Source organism: Halichoerus grypus, chromosome 6, assembly GCF_964656455.1.
Source record: "Halichoerus grypus chromosome 6, mHalGry1.hap1.1, whole genome shotgun sequence".
In the NCBI taxonomy this organism is placed as follows: domain Eukaryota; kingdom Metazoa; phylum Chordata; class Mammalia; order Carnivora; family Phocidae; genus Halichoerus; species Halichoerus grypus.
The window spans coordinates 21,847,248-21,866,356 of NC_135717.1; the positions used below are offsets into that span (position 1 = coordinate 21,847,248).

Sequence of the window (19,109 nt, forward strand, 5' to 3'; positions counted from 1 at the left end):
CATCAACAGAAAATTATAAGAAAGAACTAAAGTATATCAAGGTGGCTGGTTACAAAAATAATTTTGTCCTAGAGACAAACAACAGAAAATACAATGGCATAAAAATATCCCATTCATGATAGCAACAGGGAGGAATAAACTCATTAATGTTACACAGACCTGTGGAAGGGAACTGTATTTTGAAAGGCATTAAAAATCCTCGTGTAGGGGCGCCTGGGTGACTCAGTCGGTTAAGTGTCTGCTTTGCGCTCAGGTCATGATTCCAGGGTCCTGGGATCAAGTCCCAGGTCCAGGCTCTCTGCTCAGAGGGGAGTCTGCTGCTTTCTTTCCCTCTGCCCCTCTGCCCCTTCCCCTACTGTGTGCGCTTTCTCTCTCTCTCAAATAAATAAAACCTTAAAGAAAAAGTCCTTCTGTAATTTTTAAAAGAAATACTTTATTCCCAGATAAGAAGGTAAATATTGTGATGATGTCAATTTTCCCTAAATTAACCTATATGAATTAATCCTCCCTAAGGATTAAGTTCATCTGAGAGAAAAAGGAAACAGCCAATCAAATACTAAGGGGTATTGTCTTACCAAACATTGCAATATATTCTAAACCTATATTATCAGGGAATACAGAGACACATCAAAGAGATAGAACAGAATGTTTAAGCACTCTAAATGTATGTGGCATTTAATATGTGACAAAAAGTGACATTATAAAGCAGTGGAAAAAAGTTAGATAACTTTAAATGGCACTGAGACAGCTGGCTAGCCATGTAAGGTGGGTAAAAGGCAAGATCCCTACCTCATTTCTCACCCGAAAATAAATTCCAGATGGAGCCAACATTAAAAGTAAGGCAAAAGAAAAAAAAAAAGGAACTATAATAGAACTAAATGAAAACAGAGTGAGTACTCTTATGATTTTGGAGTGGGGAAAGGCTGTTTTCTTAATCATGTTTATACAAAAAAATCAGAAACCTTTATGAAAAAATACTAATCAACCTGACCATATAAAATAACTACAATTTCCTATTTAATATCAAAACTTTATAAATATGGTGAAAGAATAAATGGTATAGACCAAGGAATAATATAATTCACATAAAAAGTGCTTTTATTAGCAGGCATTTATAAAAAGAACACATCAAAGAAAAAATGGCCAAATGATGTGGGCAGGTAAATCACACCAGTAAAAACACAAATTGCTAAAAAAAAAAAAAAAAAAAAAAAAAAAAAAAGGCATTATTAGTCATTTTCTTGCTTGCAAACAACAGAAACTGACACGGGTTAATTTCAGCAGTAAAGGAATTTATAGGAAGCCTATCAGACTGGCTCCCACAATAAAAAGAGCCAGAGAAACAGGCTTGGGCAGAGACCCAGGGAGGCAGACACCAGTAAGAACTTGCCACTTGAGCAGCCAGCTGGACCCTCTCTGCCATTATCGCTGGCTCTGCCACCACTTCTTCTCTGCTGAATATAGAGCCACTAGATTCACTAATTTGCTGTGTTGTCTCCAACTAACCTTGCATCAATACTTCCTGAGCCAAGGCCCAGGTGGGAGCATCTGATTGCCCTTGCTTAGGTCACCTTCCTGGGCTCTGGCATCCTGGGGTTGGGAGGGAAATACCTGCTCCCCAGCTCCTGCCCATTTTTCACTGTGGGAGCTTGAGCTGTCCTGTGTAATTCGGGATCCTTTCCAAATAGGAAGTCTGTTTAGATGCTAGATAGCTAAAGAAACAGCACACGTTGTTCAACTTCATTCCTACAAATACGAGCCCATAACATGACATCTTCTGTTCATTGAATTTACCAGTGTAAGAAAGCCTGAAAAACTCAACACTGTCTTGGGATTGGAAAATGTGTGCCCCCCCCCTTTCACTGTTGGCAGGATAAAGCCTTTCTGGAGGTCAGCTTGACAATAGGTGTCAAAATATGAAATGTGCATAACCTTTAATCCAAGGTGTCAGTTTAAGGAGATAGTCGCAGGGATGAACCAAGTTTGGATTGCGATGATTATTCACCGCGTTGCTCCTTCTAATTTGTGTTTCCCTGGCGCAGGGAGGGTAAAGGGTGGGTACAAAGAGGGATGATGGAAGATTTACTACAGAATGTTGTTTGGGGTGGGTCTTAAAAAAAAGACATCTAGGCGCTCCAATTAGGAATTCTTTTCCAACCCTGTTCTGGCCAAGCTGGGGTAGGTTGGCTTTGGGGCTCCGTGGGGACCAATAAATGTGGAATGGTGGGAGGGGCCAGATTGGGAAGGGGGTCATGTGTCTCACTAAGGAGGTCCCATGTTGTTTAGATACATTGCTGCCAAATAATCACTATGCTACAATGATGGCTACCTTACTAGGTATCCAATAATGAATAAGATGAGCCCCTGCTGGATTGAAGCCTACACTTCAGGGCAGGTGACAGGTTGTAAGCTGACTTCTACTATGGTAACGTTAGCGTCATGACTGAGAGGTGCCAAGAAGGGACAAGGAGAGGTTAGCTAAGTGAAGAGGCTCAAGGAAAGGAGTTTGGCACAGAGGAAACAGCTTGAGCAAAGGCCCACATGTCTAGATCAAATTGCTTGAGGGCATGGAGGGAAGACCAAGACTTTCCATAGTGCCAGGGGCTGGAGGGCAACTCTAGTGCGAGATCAGAGAGGACTGTATTTTAGTGGACTCAGTGGAAACCACCCTCAGGATTACAGCTAAACCACACTACTACATTTTGGATTTCAGCTACATGCTGGTGGGAAAAGGTAGAAATGGAAACTGGGTGAGGGGAGGGGGCAATGTTCAATGGGGGTGAGCCTGAGCCCCTGTCTGGTGGTGCTAAGCTAAGGAAGTCAGATCTGGTAATGGGCTCAGCCCTAATTTCTTGGAAGCACACGATGAACTGGGATTCCATGAGCCTCGCTTAGACTGGAAGGAGGGACTGGGCATTGGGTCATATTCAGGCTAAGGCTCTAGTATAAAGAGAAGCAGCGTGGTAAACTTCCCCTGGTCTTCGACTTTCAGTTTAATAAATTAAAAAAAGTAGGATTTGTTAGCATCTTTTCTGTGCCAGCCATGTAAGACAGTACAAGGAAAGAATGATGTTCTGGAAAGCAGTCAGCAGGACAGTCACGAGGACAAGTCCTGTTGGTAGATAAGATCGAAGATTATTTACAGCAGCTAGGACAAAACCTGATCTTGACCAAATCAGGATCTCTCTTGGGTTAAATACCTAGCCCTAATTAAAGTGGCTCAGTGTCTTAGTTTGGGTTGTCCTTAGACCAGAGCCTGAGACAACGACCCAGGTGCCGGTAGTACATTTGGGAGGTGATCCCAGAAGCAGGAGTGAGGGAGTAGGGTAGGAAGAGGGAGACAGGGAAGTAGAGAAATCCAGAAGAGGGTGCGTTATTGAACTGGTTATGGAGGGCAAATGGGCCTGCATTCCTCTGGGGACTCTCTGAAGAACCCCATTATGTACACCTTAGAGTTGTCTCCCTAAAGGATGAGAGGCCTGGGAGTTTATCCAGTGGCTGGTATTTCCCACTGGTTGAAGGTTGCCCCTGTTGGGGGAGAAGGAGTTGTTAATTCAAACTCCCCTCTGATGAGAGTTCTTTGGCTTTGGAGAAAACCCTCAGGCAGAAAAGCAAAAGGGGTAAAGAGCAGGCATTTGAAGTGGGGGACAGTCACAACGCAGTGGCTTACACAGTTTATAATGGTGCCTGAAATTGGAGATGGGCTCTGGGCATAAAACGTGGGGAGTGAAAAGCTTTTGCTATGTTCAATTTCCTTCTAAAGCAGTTTATTCATTCAACCAAACATTTATTAGAGACATGGTCAATGCTGGGCATCTATGGTCAGCAAAACAGATCTAGTCTCTGCCTTAAGAGCTGGTAGTCTTTTGTGGATTTTGAGCAAGCAGGATGGTGCTATGAACATCTAGGTCCAAAATGGAGAAGTGCTAAAAAAAAAAAAAAAAAAAAAAAAGCAGCAGCTTGGGAAAACTAATTGAGGGCTAACTTCTAAGTCCATTTGACATTTAGGGAGACCACAGCCCCAACACCCTTCCCACCACCTAAAAACAAGCAAGCAAGCAATCTTTTAACATAATGGCTGGGTATTGTGATAAAAGCGTTGTCAAAGTGCTTGAAATTCCATTAAAAGCTATTCCTTTCTTTTGTCCTTCCCTCACTCATGATTTTCATATTTGAAAAAAACTCAAATATGTCTGCCAAGGTTGAGGGCCATTGCATTCACACTAAAGTATGAATGATCAAATTGCTTTCTTCCTGGTGTCTGGATGAGCTCAAGATGAAGTGAAGAATGGATATTTTGACTAAGAGGTGGGAATGTAGGTGATTTGGAGGCTAGTGCAGAGCACCCTGGGTGGGGGGTGGTCACCAAAAAGGCCATGTTTACTCGGGGTGGAAGGCTCCGGCAAAAACCATTTACTCTGAAATGTGGTGTAAGGTGGGGTTTATGTTTTAAAAAGGCGAAGGGCTCTCCCTTCCCTGATTTCTCCTTTATGCAGTAACCAGGACTCAGGCTAAAGGTCAGCAAAGGACAGTCTACAGAGAGGAGGTCACAAACCAGTTGATTTTGAGCTCAAGGGAGCCCAAAGATGTACTTTTTTTTCCTGCACTATTTTTTAGTTGAACCAACATTTAAAAACAGGATTCCCAACTTCTCTTTAAAAAGTCAGATGATCTGAGCCCTCATTTTTGCATGGGAACAATTGGATCAGCTGAGTGGCAGCCACCCCCTTTAGAAAGATGTTGATTTGCAGTTTGCCGTGGTCCCCACCATTCCTTATATTCTCCCCAACAGTCAAGTCACTTGAAGTATTAATTGGTCAATACGATGATTGAAACACCATGATTCTTTACTCACTGATATGACCTACCTTGGTCCCTGTGATATTTGTGGGTCTGTGACCTTTCGTTTAGAGATCAAGTGTTGGGGCTTTGAACCAAACTTGGTTTTGAAATGGATACATTGTACCAATCTCAAAGGCACTGAACTGAAAATTAAGGGAAATATTGCATACTTAGCACAATGCTTGAAACATAGCAGCTATTAACAGCATCCGCGAGTGGGAAATGCAAGAGGCAGGCAAAAACCGTGTTAATTTCATATTTTGTCATATTCCCAGAGCCTAGCAGTGCCTGGCATACAGGAGTAACTATTTGTTGAATGAATGAATGATGGTAGAGCTCAGCGGGGACTTAAAGGTAGGCCTGCAAAGGAAGGTAATTCTGATTATACCGTTTCACTGCAAGCCCAAGGTGCCACCTGGAAGACAAGCCTGCCAGGACGTGCCAGACTCTGTGATGGCGTTCCGGTATGCACGCAGGCAGTCGGGTCCCTCGGGAGCCTGGCAGGGCTGGCTCGCTCAGGACTGGTCAGGGCCATGTCTATTATTTCTCCCGGGGTCTGGTAAGGGGCGGTAACCTGATCTCCGCACTTTCCCAAGGCCTCCGCCTTCAGATCAGAAGACCGAGACCCACGCCTGGGGTCCATCCCTGGGCACGAGCCCAGCGCTGTCCACCGCGCCAGGACCGTGCCCACACCAGACATGGCCTCTCTCGGACTTCGCAAAGCGGGACCGCCCCGGAGCCGCGAGTCATCTGGTCTGGCTGGAGGGGCACCTCCATTCCCACAGTCAACATGGCAGCCGCCACGGCTTCAGCGCCGGGCGGGCGGCGCCGAGAGGCGCGTCACGTGAGCGGCCCAGCTGGGCGGATCGCGCGCGCGCCCGCCCGCCCCGCCGGCAGCCGCTCGCTCACTAGCTCGCTCGGCGGCGCTCTGAGGTGTGTGGGGCGTCGAGCCCCCCAGCCCCGTGAGACGCTGCGCGGCGCGGCGCGGCGGGATGCGGCGGCGGCCGTGGCGGGGCCGCGGGCCGGGCGGGCGGGCTCGGTGATGAGCGTCGGCGGCCGCCGCCATGTCCAAGGTAACGGCGCCGGGGCCCGGGCCGCCGCCAGTGGCGGCGGCGGGCGGGAAGGAGAAGCGCTCCTTCAGCAAGCGGCTGTTCCGGAGCGGCCGCGCGGGCGGCGGCGGCGGCGGCGGCGCTGGGGGCCCCGGGCCGGCCGCGCCCGCCTCGCCCTCGTCGGCGCGCTCGGTGGGCAGCTTCATGAGCCGCGTTCTCAAGACGCTGTCCACGCTCTCGCACCTTAGCTCCGAGGGCGCCGCCCCGGACCGCGGCGGCCTCCGCAGCTGCTTCCCACCCGGGCCGGCCGCCGCGCCCACGCCGCCGCCGCCGTGCCCGCCGCCGCCCGCCTCGCCCGCGCCGCCCGCCTCCGCCGCCGAACCGGTGCCCGGGGTGGCGGGGCTCCGGAACCACGGCAACACGTGCTTCATGAACGCCACGCTGCAGTGTCTCAGCAACACCGAGCTCTTCGCCGAGTACCTGGCACTCGGCCAGTACCGGGCGGGGCGACCCGAGCCCTCGCCCGACCCCGAGCAGCCTGTGGGCCGCGGCACGCAGGGCCAGGGCGAGGTCACCGAGCAGCTGGCGCACCTGGTGCGGGCCCTCTGGACCCTGGAGTACACTCCGCAGCACAGCCGCGACTTCAAGGTGAGCCCCGCCGCGTCCCCACCCCCAGGAGGGGCCCTGCACCCCGCGTGCCTGGGGCACCGTCTCCCAAAGTCTTGCATTCCTCCTTCCCTGGCGGCGCGGCGGGCTAACCAGCGCCCGGATCTAAAGAGGTGTGGGCCCCGAGTCTAGGACCGATGCCACTGATTGTAAGGGAGACGCACCCATTCATTCATCGTGTGTTTATTAAGGGCTTGCTACGTACCTGGCCCTGTGATGGGCCCTGGAGGGCTATGGCAATGAAAAGACCGGCTGCCTTCATGGAACTTACATTCTGGGGGTGGGGGTGTTGAGCCTGGCTTCAAATCCTCGTTCTGCCACTTACTAGCAGTGTGACCTCGGGCAGGTTACTGAAACTCTCTGTGACAGTTTTCTCATCTAGTACCTACGTCATAGGTGGTTGTGAGCAGCAAACAGGTTGATCTGTTAGGTTGAACCCAATGAGGTCACCCATTTTTGACCGTTTTTGACTTACAGGTTGGCACTTTTAAAGCGTTCAACTTGATATGTAAATCGCTTCCGTCGTACATAGTACCATGTGTATTTGCTGCGTTATTGTTTTTATTATTAAAGATTTCAGTAAAGTAAGAGGGTAATATCAGTGGTTCCAAGAAAGTAAAATCTGGTGATGTGATTGATGTGTTGGCAGGCTACTTTAAGTGGGGGAGGGGGCAGGGTTAGGGTGACCTCTTGGAAGAGGTAACATTTGAACTGAGACTTGAGTAACTGTGGAGAACCAGCCTTGAGGAGGTCAGGGAGAATTGCTTCCCAGGTGTAAGGAAAGTGTGAAAGCGCGAGAGCCTAGTGCACTTGAACAGTGTAGCTCTGGGATCCGCAAACTCTTTCTGTAAAGGGCCATATAGTAAATGGTCAAGATGCAAAATTGAGGCTATTATGTAGGTACTTATATAACAAGAGAAGACAAATTTCCACAAATTTCTCATTGACTAAGATAAAAATATGAGTACAGTACTTTGTAATACAGGTCTACTAATGAGAGGAATGGGATTCTTTTTTTGGAGGGGATAACATTGGAGTTGGAGTTCAAAATTAGTGTTCCCTGTCATCAGATTGATTACAAATATTTATCTCTACAAACCGTTCTTATGCTCACAGGCCATACAGAAACAGGCAGTGGGCTAGATAAGGCCCTTGGGTTCTTGTTTGCTGTCTGCTGGTGCGGTTGGAGCTCAGAAGAGAGCCGCGTGGTGGGCTGGGCCAGATTGTGTAGGGCCATTTAGGGAAATGGGCTCTTATTCTGAGCAAAAAAGAGGGAAGATGATTTGAGATTGTATGAGGGATACTTTGGGGTGGGACATGGATATGGTGTTAAATAGAATGAAATCACGTGGTAGAAAGTTAATTCCTTTTCCATTCTGTCTGTCCTGATTATGCCCAAGAACAGGTCTTAGCTTGATGGTAGCCTGACTTTAACACCTTCATGCTCACTCCCCCACCTTTCTTTTTCTTTTTTTTAACAGAACAAGCTTTAAGTTTAGAGGCCTCTGCAGGTAACAGTAGCTAGGATTTAATAAGGTTGTGTTTTCATTGTCTTTGTTTTTACATTTGTCTTCTATTTGTGGCAAATGATACTGGCTTTCCATTGGTGCTGTAAAGTTTCTTTTAAAATTTATTTAAGTAAAAATAAATGATTTTAGTAAAATGCAAAATGATGATCTGAGGATTCAGCACTTGGTTGAGGACCCACCTTTCTGAGGAATAATACTGCCCAAGTGCACCTGTCCCCTTTTAATACATTTTATTTATATTTATTAATGTTCTGTTTTTCTCAAAAACAAAAAGTGATTGCTGTTTGATCTTGGAAATTTGAATGGAAATACTGGACTGGGATAGGGACTGGAAAAAAATGAGATCCATGTCAGAGATGTCAAAATAAAAAAGTAGGAGAGAATGGCAACCAGCCAGCTACTGTAAGTCTTTTTCCTTCTCTTTTTTTCTCTTTGCTTATAGTTGCCTATCAGCCACAGCAATTGCAAACTTTTCAAGGTCAGAGCCCAGTGTTTCAAGTTTGGTTTTCTACTCTTTCCAAAATGTAAAAATCAATTTCTACAGCATTTTTGTATGTGAACATTTCCATTGCATTTTAAAAGGTTTTTTGTTTTTTTTTTAATCCATTAACAAGCTGTGAACAGAAATGGGTCAATAATTCTAGAAACGCAGAGGCTGATTTATAAGCATGCTTTGGCAAAGTTGAACAGATTCTTCGAGGTCTTTTTTTTTTTTTTTTAAAGATTTTATTTATTTATTTGACAGAGAGAGATACAGTAAGAGAGGGAACACAAGCAGGGGGAGTTGGAGAGGGAGAAGCAGGCTTCCCGCGGAGCAAAGAGCCCGATGCGGGCCTCGACCCCAGGACCCTGGGATCATGACCTGAGCCGAAGGCAGATGCTTAACAACTGAGCCATCCAGGCGCCCTCGAGGTCTTATTTTAAAACATATAATCTTCTAGGGGCGCCTGGGTGGCTCAGTACTTAGGCGCCTGCCTTCTGCTCAGATCATAATCCCAGGGGCCTAGGATCGAGCCCCGCATCAGGCTCCCTGCTCTGTGGGAAGCCTGCTTCTCTCCCACTCCCCCTTGCTTGTGTTCCCTCTCTCGCTGTGTCTCTCTCTGTCAAATAAATAAATAAAATCTTAAAAAAAATAAATAAAACATATAACCTTCTGAACATCTAGTAGATTTCACATTGCATTCATTCATTCATTCACTTCCCATTTATTGAGGGTTTACTCCATCAGTTAGGAATGCATTCAGCACAAGAAAGAGGAAGCCCTAATGATGATGTATTAAGCAATAAAGATTTTGAATCGGCTCAAACAGTAAGTCTGGAGGTACATGTTCTAATGTGGTACAGTGGCTTGAAGGGCCCAACAGGGACTCAGACCATTTCTGTGTTTCCGCTCTGTTGTTCTTGGCTATTTTGTCCCTGTTATGTCTTTGGCTTTTTATCCTTAATGTTTGTCAAGGCAGGAAGTCACTGGGAAAATAAAAGTTTTTCCAGAAGCGTCCCCTCAGCAGGCTTCTGCTGACATCTCATTGACTTACAACCATGTCAGTTGGCCACCTCTGGCTGCCATGGAGGCTGGAAGGTGGGTGTTTGGGTTTCCCTTCCTAAAGGAGGGATTTGCCTCAGAGGCAGCCTGCCAAAGGTGAGGCACTTTGATTTTGGGAAGACACTGTACCTGCCTGTGAAGAACTGAGTCCAGTGAGACCTGGTACGTTCCCCAAGACATCACTTCTTACAGTTCAGTGTGCACATATTCACGTGGGCATCTTGTTACTGAGCTATTTTGGATTTGGTGGAGCTGGGGTGGAGTCTGAGATTCTGCATTTCTATCAAGCTCCCAAGTGATGCTGATGCTGTAGGTCCAGGGAACACTCTTGCTCTAGGGAACAAGTAAAGCATCACAGCGCAGTGGTCTGCAGGATGAATAGAAATTAGCCAGGCAGAGAAGGGGTGGAGATGGCATGAAAGGGCATGTGGTTTTGGGGGAACAGTGTGACATTTGGTGGCTGGTTACACCGTGAAGAATAATGGGGGTGCAGAAAGTTTGGAAGAAGTGTGTTGTAAGTGGATTGTGAATGGCTTTGTAGGCTGTGTTGGTTTGGACATTATCCTATGGAAGCTGAGAATCCAGGGCTGATTCTTTTTTTTTTTTTTTTTAAATATTTTATTTATTTATTTGACAGAGAGAGACATAGCGAGAGAGGGAACATAAGCAGGGGGAGAAGGAGGGGAGAAGCAGGCTTCCCCGCGGAGCAGGGAGCCCAATGTGGGGCTTGATCCCAGGACTCTGGGATCACGACCTGAGCCGAAGGCAGACGCTTAACGACTGAGCCACCCAGGCGCCCCATCCAGGGCTGATTCTTAAGCAGGGGAGTGACAGGATCAGATTTCTTCGTCATCGTGGTCGTCTTTTTTTTTTTTTTTTCTTTTTGCCTCTGAATTAGGTAAGTCTGGTGGCACTCTGGAGGATTACTTTTTTCCCCCAAAATGTTTTATTACAGACACATTTGATGGGTATTATTTTGAGCCTAAAGAAAGTTGAGTTCAGCACCGAGAAGGTAGATATGAGCCGTACCTGTTACCACGGCCCCTTGCCTGTCTGTGGCAGAAGTTGATGTTCCATGCAGATACTCTTTCCTTGAGCTTGCAGAATCTTGCTCAGTTCTGGGCTCCACGCAGCCACTACCAGTTGATTGGAGTTGGCAGAGAAGATAAAACCAATTTGCCGTCTCGAGAGTTTGCCTTGAGGTCTCAAAAAGCACTTAGTGTGTCTTTGAGTGTGCTTTTATTGTCTTAAAACTTCCTTAAGTTACTAATGAGTTTCTTTGTAAGTTTTCCGATTAGAATTCTTTCTTGATTTCTAACCACATTGATTTATGTGAGCTTTAGGAACTTGGTAAACGGATTTTTGATTTTGGATGAGCTAGATGGTTGTTAAGGTAGGACTTTCATTTCCCAGAATGAAATGGATTGACTGGCCTAACCTTGGTATGCTTTGAGAAATTTCTCTAGCTGTCACTTCTCTTTTTAAGCAGGTATTTTTCTCCTCCTTGAGCAGGGTTCTCAGCTAGGGCTCTTTTGCCTGGTTCCCCAACCCCTTCATTCCTGGTGCATTTGGCCTGTCTGGAGACATACTTGGTTGACACAACTGGGGTGGGGATGTTACGGGCTCTGCTCCCCTCAGTGAGGGGTTATCCAGCCCAAAATGTCAGTAAGGCTAAGATTGAGAAACATTCCGTTGGAGGAATGTTTTGAGCCTCCTTAGGGCGTTTTTCTTACCAACCCAGCCTTTAGAAGGTTGCCTTGTTACTTTTTCTCCTCTGTGTGTATGTGTTTGCAGCAGCAGTAGGGTAAAATTTGGACTTCACTGGCAGGTCCTTGGATCACTGTCTTAGTAAAAACGCCTTTTAGAGAAAATAAATCATTCTGAAACCCAAATACTCAATATGCTGTTTTTAGAGGAAATGAGCTTATTGTCTAACTAGTAGGATACTAGCATGCACACTTCCAGGTTCATATAGATGCTGATTTCTAGTGATCAGTGCCCCTTTGCAGTCAGTAAAAAGATGGATGGTCATCTCAAGTAACAAAGATACATTTTACAGCAGCAGTTTTCAAACTGTGCTCCCAAAGAACAACTAGAACAGAGTGATCTACTGATAAAAGAACTGTGGGGAGTTCTTCCAAATTTGCAGTAAAACAAAAAATAATTGATGAATAGAAATTTCTCTTCTATATTTTTCCCCTTGAACTGTGGTGCCCAGTGGTGCTTATTTATTGGTGAGAGTTCTCAGGTTACAAAGGGAATAAATGTATAAATGAGTAGGGGCAGACAAGCTAGTAATCAGGGTTATACTGGCTCTGTTTCACACCTAACTTTTTCACAGACTCATGTTGGGGGCTCCAATTTTATGCTGCAGACCTATGGTCTAAGTTTTCCTGGTTTGTGAGAAGATGTTTAGGATATTGGTATGTCACACTGGTTCCCAGGGAGTCCTCGGACTTCAGGGTACCCCCTGAATTCATTTGAAAAGTAGAAAAATTAGCTTTGTAGCTGAGTATAGACTAGAAAGTATGTCTCTCCCTGGTCAGTTCCCTTGCCTGTCAAATGCTGTCACTTTTGTTTCAGTGAAGCTCCACATCTCTGAAGGAGAAAGGAGGTAACAGAGTCATCAAATTTTAGACTTAGAAGGAGATGTGGGGGAGATGTGAGCAGCCTCACCTCTTTCTAGATGAAGGAACTGAGGTTCACCTGCTGGCTAGAGACCAAGGGAACAGAACCAGAGTTCTTTTTTATTATTATTATTTTTTATATTTGAGAGAGAGAGAGTGAGCACACCATGTGCATGAGTGGAGGGGAGGGGCAGAGGGAGAAGCAGGGAGCCTGATGTGGGACTCAGTCCCAGCACCCTGGGATCGTGACTGAAGGCAGGCACCTAACTGACTGAGCCACCCAGGTGCCCAGAACCAGAGTTCCTCCTTCACTCTTTGTCACCCCTACATTGCTGAGGCACACACTGAGTCCTGCGCCTGTGGTTGCCTTATCTTTACAACCTCTGAAATGACAGTTCTCAACATAAAACATAAAGATGTAGGGGGGCTGTGTTGAAATATGTAGTGTTTTTTTCCCGCTAAGACTGTGGTGCTGAATCTCTGTGAAAATAAGATCAGCTGCAGCTAACTTTATGTATTTGCCATTGCTTCTCAGACTTAGGCGCTTTTGGAAGTCTGTCTTAAAAATAATCCTTTCAGACCACTTAAATGCATGTATAAACACGTGTATACATCTTTTACATCGATGGGCACATGCTCCACATATAGTTCTGTAAATTGTTTTCCCCTCTCCCTCTTCCCCGTGGATAGCATGACTGACTTTGTTTTTTTGTTGATACATCTAAACCCACCTCATTCTTTTTAACAGTTGTATAGTCCAAGGAAGGGTATTTAGGTTGTATAAAGTTTTTAATCATGATAGCCAATCCTTCAACATATATCAAGTCTCCTTTTCTAAAGACTGAGTCTTAGAAGTGGCATTGCTGAGTCAAAGGGAAGGTGCATTTAAAATGTGGCTATACCTCGCCAGATTGCCCAGCAAAGAGTTGTAGAGGACAGGATTCTCTGACCCATCCATGGTGCATGCTAGGGCCCTACCCCCCTGACATGTGCCTCCTCCTATTAGTGACTGCCCTTGTTCGTCATTTTTTAAACTTAAAGTTATTTTCTTTCACAGGGTCAGTTTTGTTTGTCGGGGGACTGTCCTGGCATATTAGGATGTTTAGCGGTGTCCCTGTCCTCTACCCACTAGATGTTGGTAGTACGCCTCTCCCTACCCTGGTCATGACAATCAAAAATGTCTCCAGACATTGCCAAATATCCCCTGGGGGGGCAAAATTGCCCCAGATGAGAACCACTGATTTGGAGAGAAGGGGAAATAAATGCAGATGAATGAGCTGAGAGGGGGCAGATTGTGAGTGGCCTTGAAAGTCTGTCACAATAGTTTAGCCTTGAGGCTGCAGTCAGTAGTATTTCAATATAGGCTTGAGCTGTGCAGACAAATTTGATGAAAAGGATGTTTTTGAAAAATTTTTCTGATGGTGAGCACAAAAGAATCAGATGAAGGAGAAAGTAAATGCAAGAGGGCAATCATAGGTATAAACAGAGGAAAAGGAGGAGGAAAGAATGAGTCCAAGGGACATTTTGGAGGACATCATGATGTTATTAGGGAAAGTCCAAGGGATGGCGTAGTAAACACCAAGGTTTCAGACCTGAGGGATGGAGAATATAATGGGGATTATCTGACAGAAATGGAGCAGTTGGAAAGGGGAAGTGGTTTGTGAAGCACAAGGGGCAGAAAAGATGGTGCATTTAAATTGAACACATGGGGTCGGGGGTCATGAGATATTTAAGAAAGGGAGTCTTGATAGACAGTAGGAACTATGGTGCGGTCTACGACTAGGTGTGTAGACTTGAATTCAGCTACGTATTATGTGAGCTCTCTCACGTGATTGTATTTTCATCACTGGACAACTTTAAGCGGTCTTGGGTGGTATTTTAAGGGAGTCACATACCCTGTCGTGGATTGCAGTGGATTCAGTATATTTATTTCCTTTTCCGTGTCTTTTGTTCCTTTTCTTTGACCTTTGAGCGCGTACAAAATATATATTTGAAGCAGAGTTGACAGTGTTTGGCAGCTTTATGGGTGTGTGAAGAGTGAATAAGAAGGAGGAAAGGAACATAACTTGGAGGTATTGAAACAGGATGACTTGGGATGGCACTGTTCGAGACTGGAAGCAACAGAATGGAAAACGGTTCTGGAGGTTCTGGAGGTGGGTGGAAGTTCAGTTTCAAACAGGCCATGTAGTATTTGAACTTAAGAGTACTAGGAAAACTTTTTTTTAAGTAGCATTTGTTGAATGTCTGTCATATATCAGGTATTGTGCAAAGTGAATCATTTGAGTTTTTGGTGACCCCTGTAGAGAGCAGCTGCTCTCGGAATTCTAAGTCAAGATACAGATGTAATGATACAGGTGCTTGTCCTGAGTTACAGATGCTTATCCTGAACTAGTTGTTTTTTGTCTCCCTTTGTGTGGCCTAAAGTTTTTAGTTTGACTCTGCCTCTTTTGTTATTAGAGTGTGGTTTGATGGATTTTTCCTGTCCCCGTCTATACACTTGTCACAATGAGGGGCTACTAAATAGCGCAGTGTTCACTGTTTGTGTAGTTCTCCACAGCTGTTTCCTATAGTAAAGACTCTGCAAAACAATGACCTCATGGTTTCCACAAAAAAACCTTTTATATATAATAGTGGAAAAGAAATCATTGAAAGCCGAGTGATTTAAAGTTCTGTCCTCTGTAGTTTTTTCCCTCAAAAATATTCTTGTTTGCTCTGCTAATTAATCGTTTGTTGGCTGTTCCTCAAATGACCTTTTATGTTTAACAAACAACATTTTTGTAGTGGAGCACAACGATATATCTTGTCTTTCATCTGACTGTGATCTTTCTCCATTTAGAAATCATTGTTTGATGCCATGGACTGTGGCAGTTCCTAGAGGAATTGGCCAGTCACTGAACATCTGTAGCTTCTTCCCTCCGGTTGTTGAGCTTGGATGGTAGCAAACAATGTGTCCACAAACAAACAGTTCACATGTTAGAAGATTTCATGGGACTGGTCAGGAAATGCCTTTGTTGCTTCTACTGTAAGGAACCTTTGTAAGCACATCACCAGCTCAATAAATTCTTTTACTTTAATTCTTGGTATTCTAACCTATCTACCTACCTACCTACCTTCCTTCCTTCCTTCCTTCCCTCCTTCCTTCCTAAGTTTGTTTGTTTGTTTGTTTGTTTATTTATTTATAAACTCTACACCCAATGTGGGGCTCAAACTGAGGTCAGGAGTCATGTGCTCTTCTAACTAAGCCAGCCAGGTGCCCTTGGTATTTTAATCTTTATTTTTTTTATAAAATAAAGATTTTATTTATTTGTCAGAGAGAGCGCACGTACAAGCAGGGGGAGCAGCAGGGAGAGGGAGAAGCAGGCTTCCCACTGAGCAGGGAGCCCAGTGCAGGACTCCATCCCAGGGCCTTGAGATCATGACCTGAGCTGAAGGCAGATGCTTAACCAACTGAGCCACCCAGGCATCCCAGTATTATAATCTTTAAAAGCAAGGCAGAGCTCTCTGATTTTTAGGAGATTTAAGAAACAATAATCATAATGAAAATACCATTTATTTGTCTGGAGTCAGATCATTTACAAAGTCCATTTGATTCTTGAACAACACTGGTTTGAACTGTGTGGGTCCACCTATCTGCGAAATTAAAAAAAAAAATATATATACATATATATACATGAAACTTTTCTGGAGATTTGTGGCAATTAAAAGAAACTTGCGAATGAACTGCGTAGCCTAGAAATATCAAAAAAATTAAGTGGAAGTTAGGTATGTTATGAATGCATAAAATATATGTAGATAAAATTTATCAAAACTTAAGCACACACAGACTGTACATGGCACAATTTACAGTCAAATGTAAAAAGTTTAGAGATGCAGTATTAAATCATAACTGCATAAAATTCACTGTGGTATATGCTGTACTACTGTGGGATTTTCGTGGCCACCTCCTGTTGCTCTTGCAGTGAGCTTGACTGTTGTGAGCATCCACTTATAGTGCCGAGTGACGCTGATCATCTCTCTGTGAGCAGTTAGTCTGTCCAGTAAGTTGTATATTGCAATAAAAAGTGATCACTTGTGGTTGTCCCTATTAGTAGTTAAGTTTTTGGGGAGTCCAAAGTTACACACAGATTTTCGACTTCGTGGAGGTCAGTGCCTCTAACTTCCACATTGGTCAAGGATCAACTGTACGTTCATAAAAATTTTTTCATTAAATTTTCACTACAGCCCTCTGAAAGAGGCATTATTATTCCATTTTTGATATTAGGATATTGAGTTCAGTGCTAGTAAGTAGCAGAGCCTTACATGGTTTTTTATGAGGATTAAATAAGAAGATATAAATAAAGGTTTAGTATAGAAACAGTAACTAGTCAATAAATAGCAGGTGGTGAAAATGAGGGCAGTCATTCTAAGTCTGTGGCCCCCAAGTACACTTCCCCATTTCTAAACTCTGTCTCTTCCAATGGACAGTTTTTATTGCTGCCAGATTAATCTTAAAGTTCACCCGTGATTACATTATTTCTGTTCTTAAAAATTGCTTTTACTTTTTCTTTTATATACAACGTACAGTGTAAATTTCTAGCTTGGCATTTAAGCCTTCCCAGAAAAATGAAGTAAAAAGCATACATAAAACCAGCCCTGTTAAAATTTAGACTCAGTAGACATAAAACTACTGTTAATTTGCTCTAAATGTTTCTAAATGTCTGCTCTCAATTTCTGTACTTACCTGGTCACGGACTGGTGACAAAAAGTTCACAGACAGGCACCTGTCCGGGGATCACATTTTGAAGAGCACTGCTGTAGTGCTTCCCAGAGTCTGATTTTGCCTGTTGTATTCCTGTAGTTTCAGTTAAAATGTTCTGTTCCCGTATTTCATGTAACATGATAGATTTAGAGGCTTAATGAGATTCAGGGTTGAGGTGGGTTTTTTTTTTTTTTTAATTCCCCCTTTCTTTTTTTGGTAGTCTTGTAAACTTCCATCAGGAAGCCTATAATGTCTGGTTGTGTGTCTTACTACTTTAATAGACATTGATGATTGATTATTCCTTGATCCATTAGTTCATTGAGGCTCGAAAATGGTGATGTTATAACTTTAACATTCTTTTTTTTTTTAAGATTTTATTTATTTATTTTGACAGAAAGAGACAGCAAGAGAGGGAACACAAGCAGGGGGTGTGGGAGAGGGAGAAGCAGGCTTCCCGCTGAGCAGAGAGCCTGACGTGGGGCTTGATCCCAGAACCCTGGGATCATGACCTGAGCTGAAGGCAGACACTTAACGACTGAGCCACTCAGGTGCCCCTAACTTTAACATTCTTATTAGAACATTTCTGTAGAGACTCTTGCCCTTATCAATTATTTGGTTACCCCAAAGTAAATTTGGAGAAGAAAGGCAACATAAAGGCTTGAGGTTTTCTTTCCCCTTTATTTTTGGTTTTCAGAATAATTTTTTTTAGGATTTTATTTATTTATTTGACAGAGAGAGGCGGGGAGAGAGAGCGAGTGCACACAAGCAGGGGGGAGTGGGAGAGGGAGAAGCAGGCTTCCTGCTTAGCAGGGAGCCTGATGCAGGGCTTGATCCCAGGATCCTGGGATCATGACCTGAGGCGAAGGCAGATGCTTAACGGACTGAGCCACCCAGGCACCCCTCAAAATAATTTCTTAATTTCCAAATATGGCTGGTGAGTTTTTGTTGTAACCGTATGAACTCATGGATTTAAATGTGTATCCAATGTGTTTCAGTTACAATTATTAACCTTATTGATGCTCAAATTGTGCCATTTTTGGCCAGTAGGAGAAGTTGGCTCCTAAGTCCTTTTGACATAAGTAGTCTGTGATGTCACACCAGAATCCTGGGAAGATATTCTAGGCTCATGTTGCACGTTTCCTGCCGGGATCTGGGATCAGTCATTTCTTTAAGGAGCCCTGGTTGCCTTTTACTGGCAAATGGCACTAAGAGGTCACAGTCTGGGCACTAGGGGTGCACGTGATGTCTGTGTCTTCTAAGTAGACAGAGCTAGGAAGTATGTAACTTCTTTTAAAGAAATAATAAATCATGAATTCATATTGATAATTCCCACTCAGGATTTCGGGGTTTTTATTTAACTCATTGATCTTGCATCTATTTCTCCTTTCTCGAACTATGCTGAAAACCCTGTTCCCAGCACTGGTGTAAATTCTCATTTGCATTATCCCACAATGCACTTATAAGTTTCAGGATAATGATCCCGATACTACCACCAACATACAAGTATTTGAAGAATATTTAAGATTTCTTTTCTTTTCTTTTTTTTTCTTTTTGCCAGTAGGACATGGCCTGCTAGGCCTGTAGAGTCAAATTACTATGTTTTAAAGTCATTTGGAATAGTTCTTAGTATGACTTTGTCACCAACTGGATGCTTAGTTAAATTCATTCGTTTCTTTCTGCTTTTGATTTTGAGTGATTGCTTTTTAAAATTTAATTTTGTTGCATAATTATGTAAAAAACAATACGTGGCCCAAAGTAAAATGTACAATATAAAATCTATTCAAATAAGTCTAGTTTGTCTTTGATCCTGACACCCTATCTCTTTCTCCCTAAATTTTATGATTTATTCTTTCATTGTTTTAATATAAGCAAATTAGTTTTGCTCTATGCGTGTGTGTATATGTGTATGTATTGTATGTGTATTCATATTTTCTCTTATTTAGATAAATGGTAGCACATTGTACAGAATTTTCTCCATCTTTTTCCTACAGCTGACATATGAGTGCTTACCACATGCCCTGCACAGTGGATTATTTTATTTATTTCTTATAACATTGTAAAGTAGATACGTAAATTATTATTTCCGTGAGGCATTTCTACATACTTTTAATTCTG

At 43.9% G+C, this 19,109-nt stretch overlaps 1 protein-coding gene across 4 annotated transcripts in view; it reads left to right on the plus strand.

The window, feature by feature from the left end:
* Positions 1 to 5,886: 5,886 nt before the first annotated feature.
* The window catches only part of USP31 (ubiquitin specific peptidase 31), a 215,662-nt gene continuing 202,439 nt past the window's right edge, over positions 5,887 to 19,109 (plus strand). For 3 of the 4 annotated variants that reach the window (XR_013448820.1, XR_013448821.1, XR_013448822.1), the window contains exon 1: positions 5,887 to 6,539. Coding sequence is in view for 1 of the 4 variants with exons in the window: in XM_036105242.2 (XP_035961135.2) it covers positions 5,907 to 6,539 (633 nt within the window). In the remaining 3 variants the exon portion in view is untranslated. The remainder of the gene's footprint in view (positions 6,540 to 19,109) is intronic. The other variant, XM_036105242.2, reaches the window with a different exon arrangement.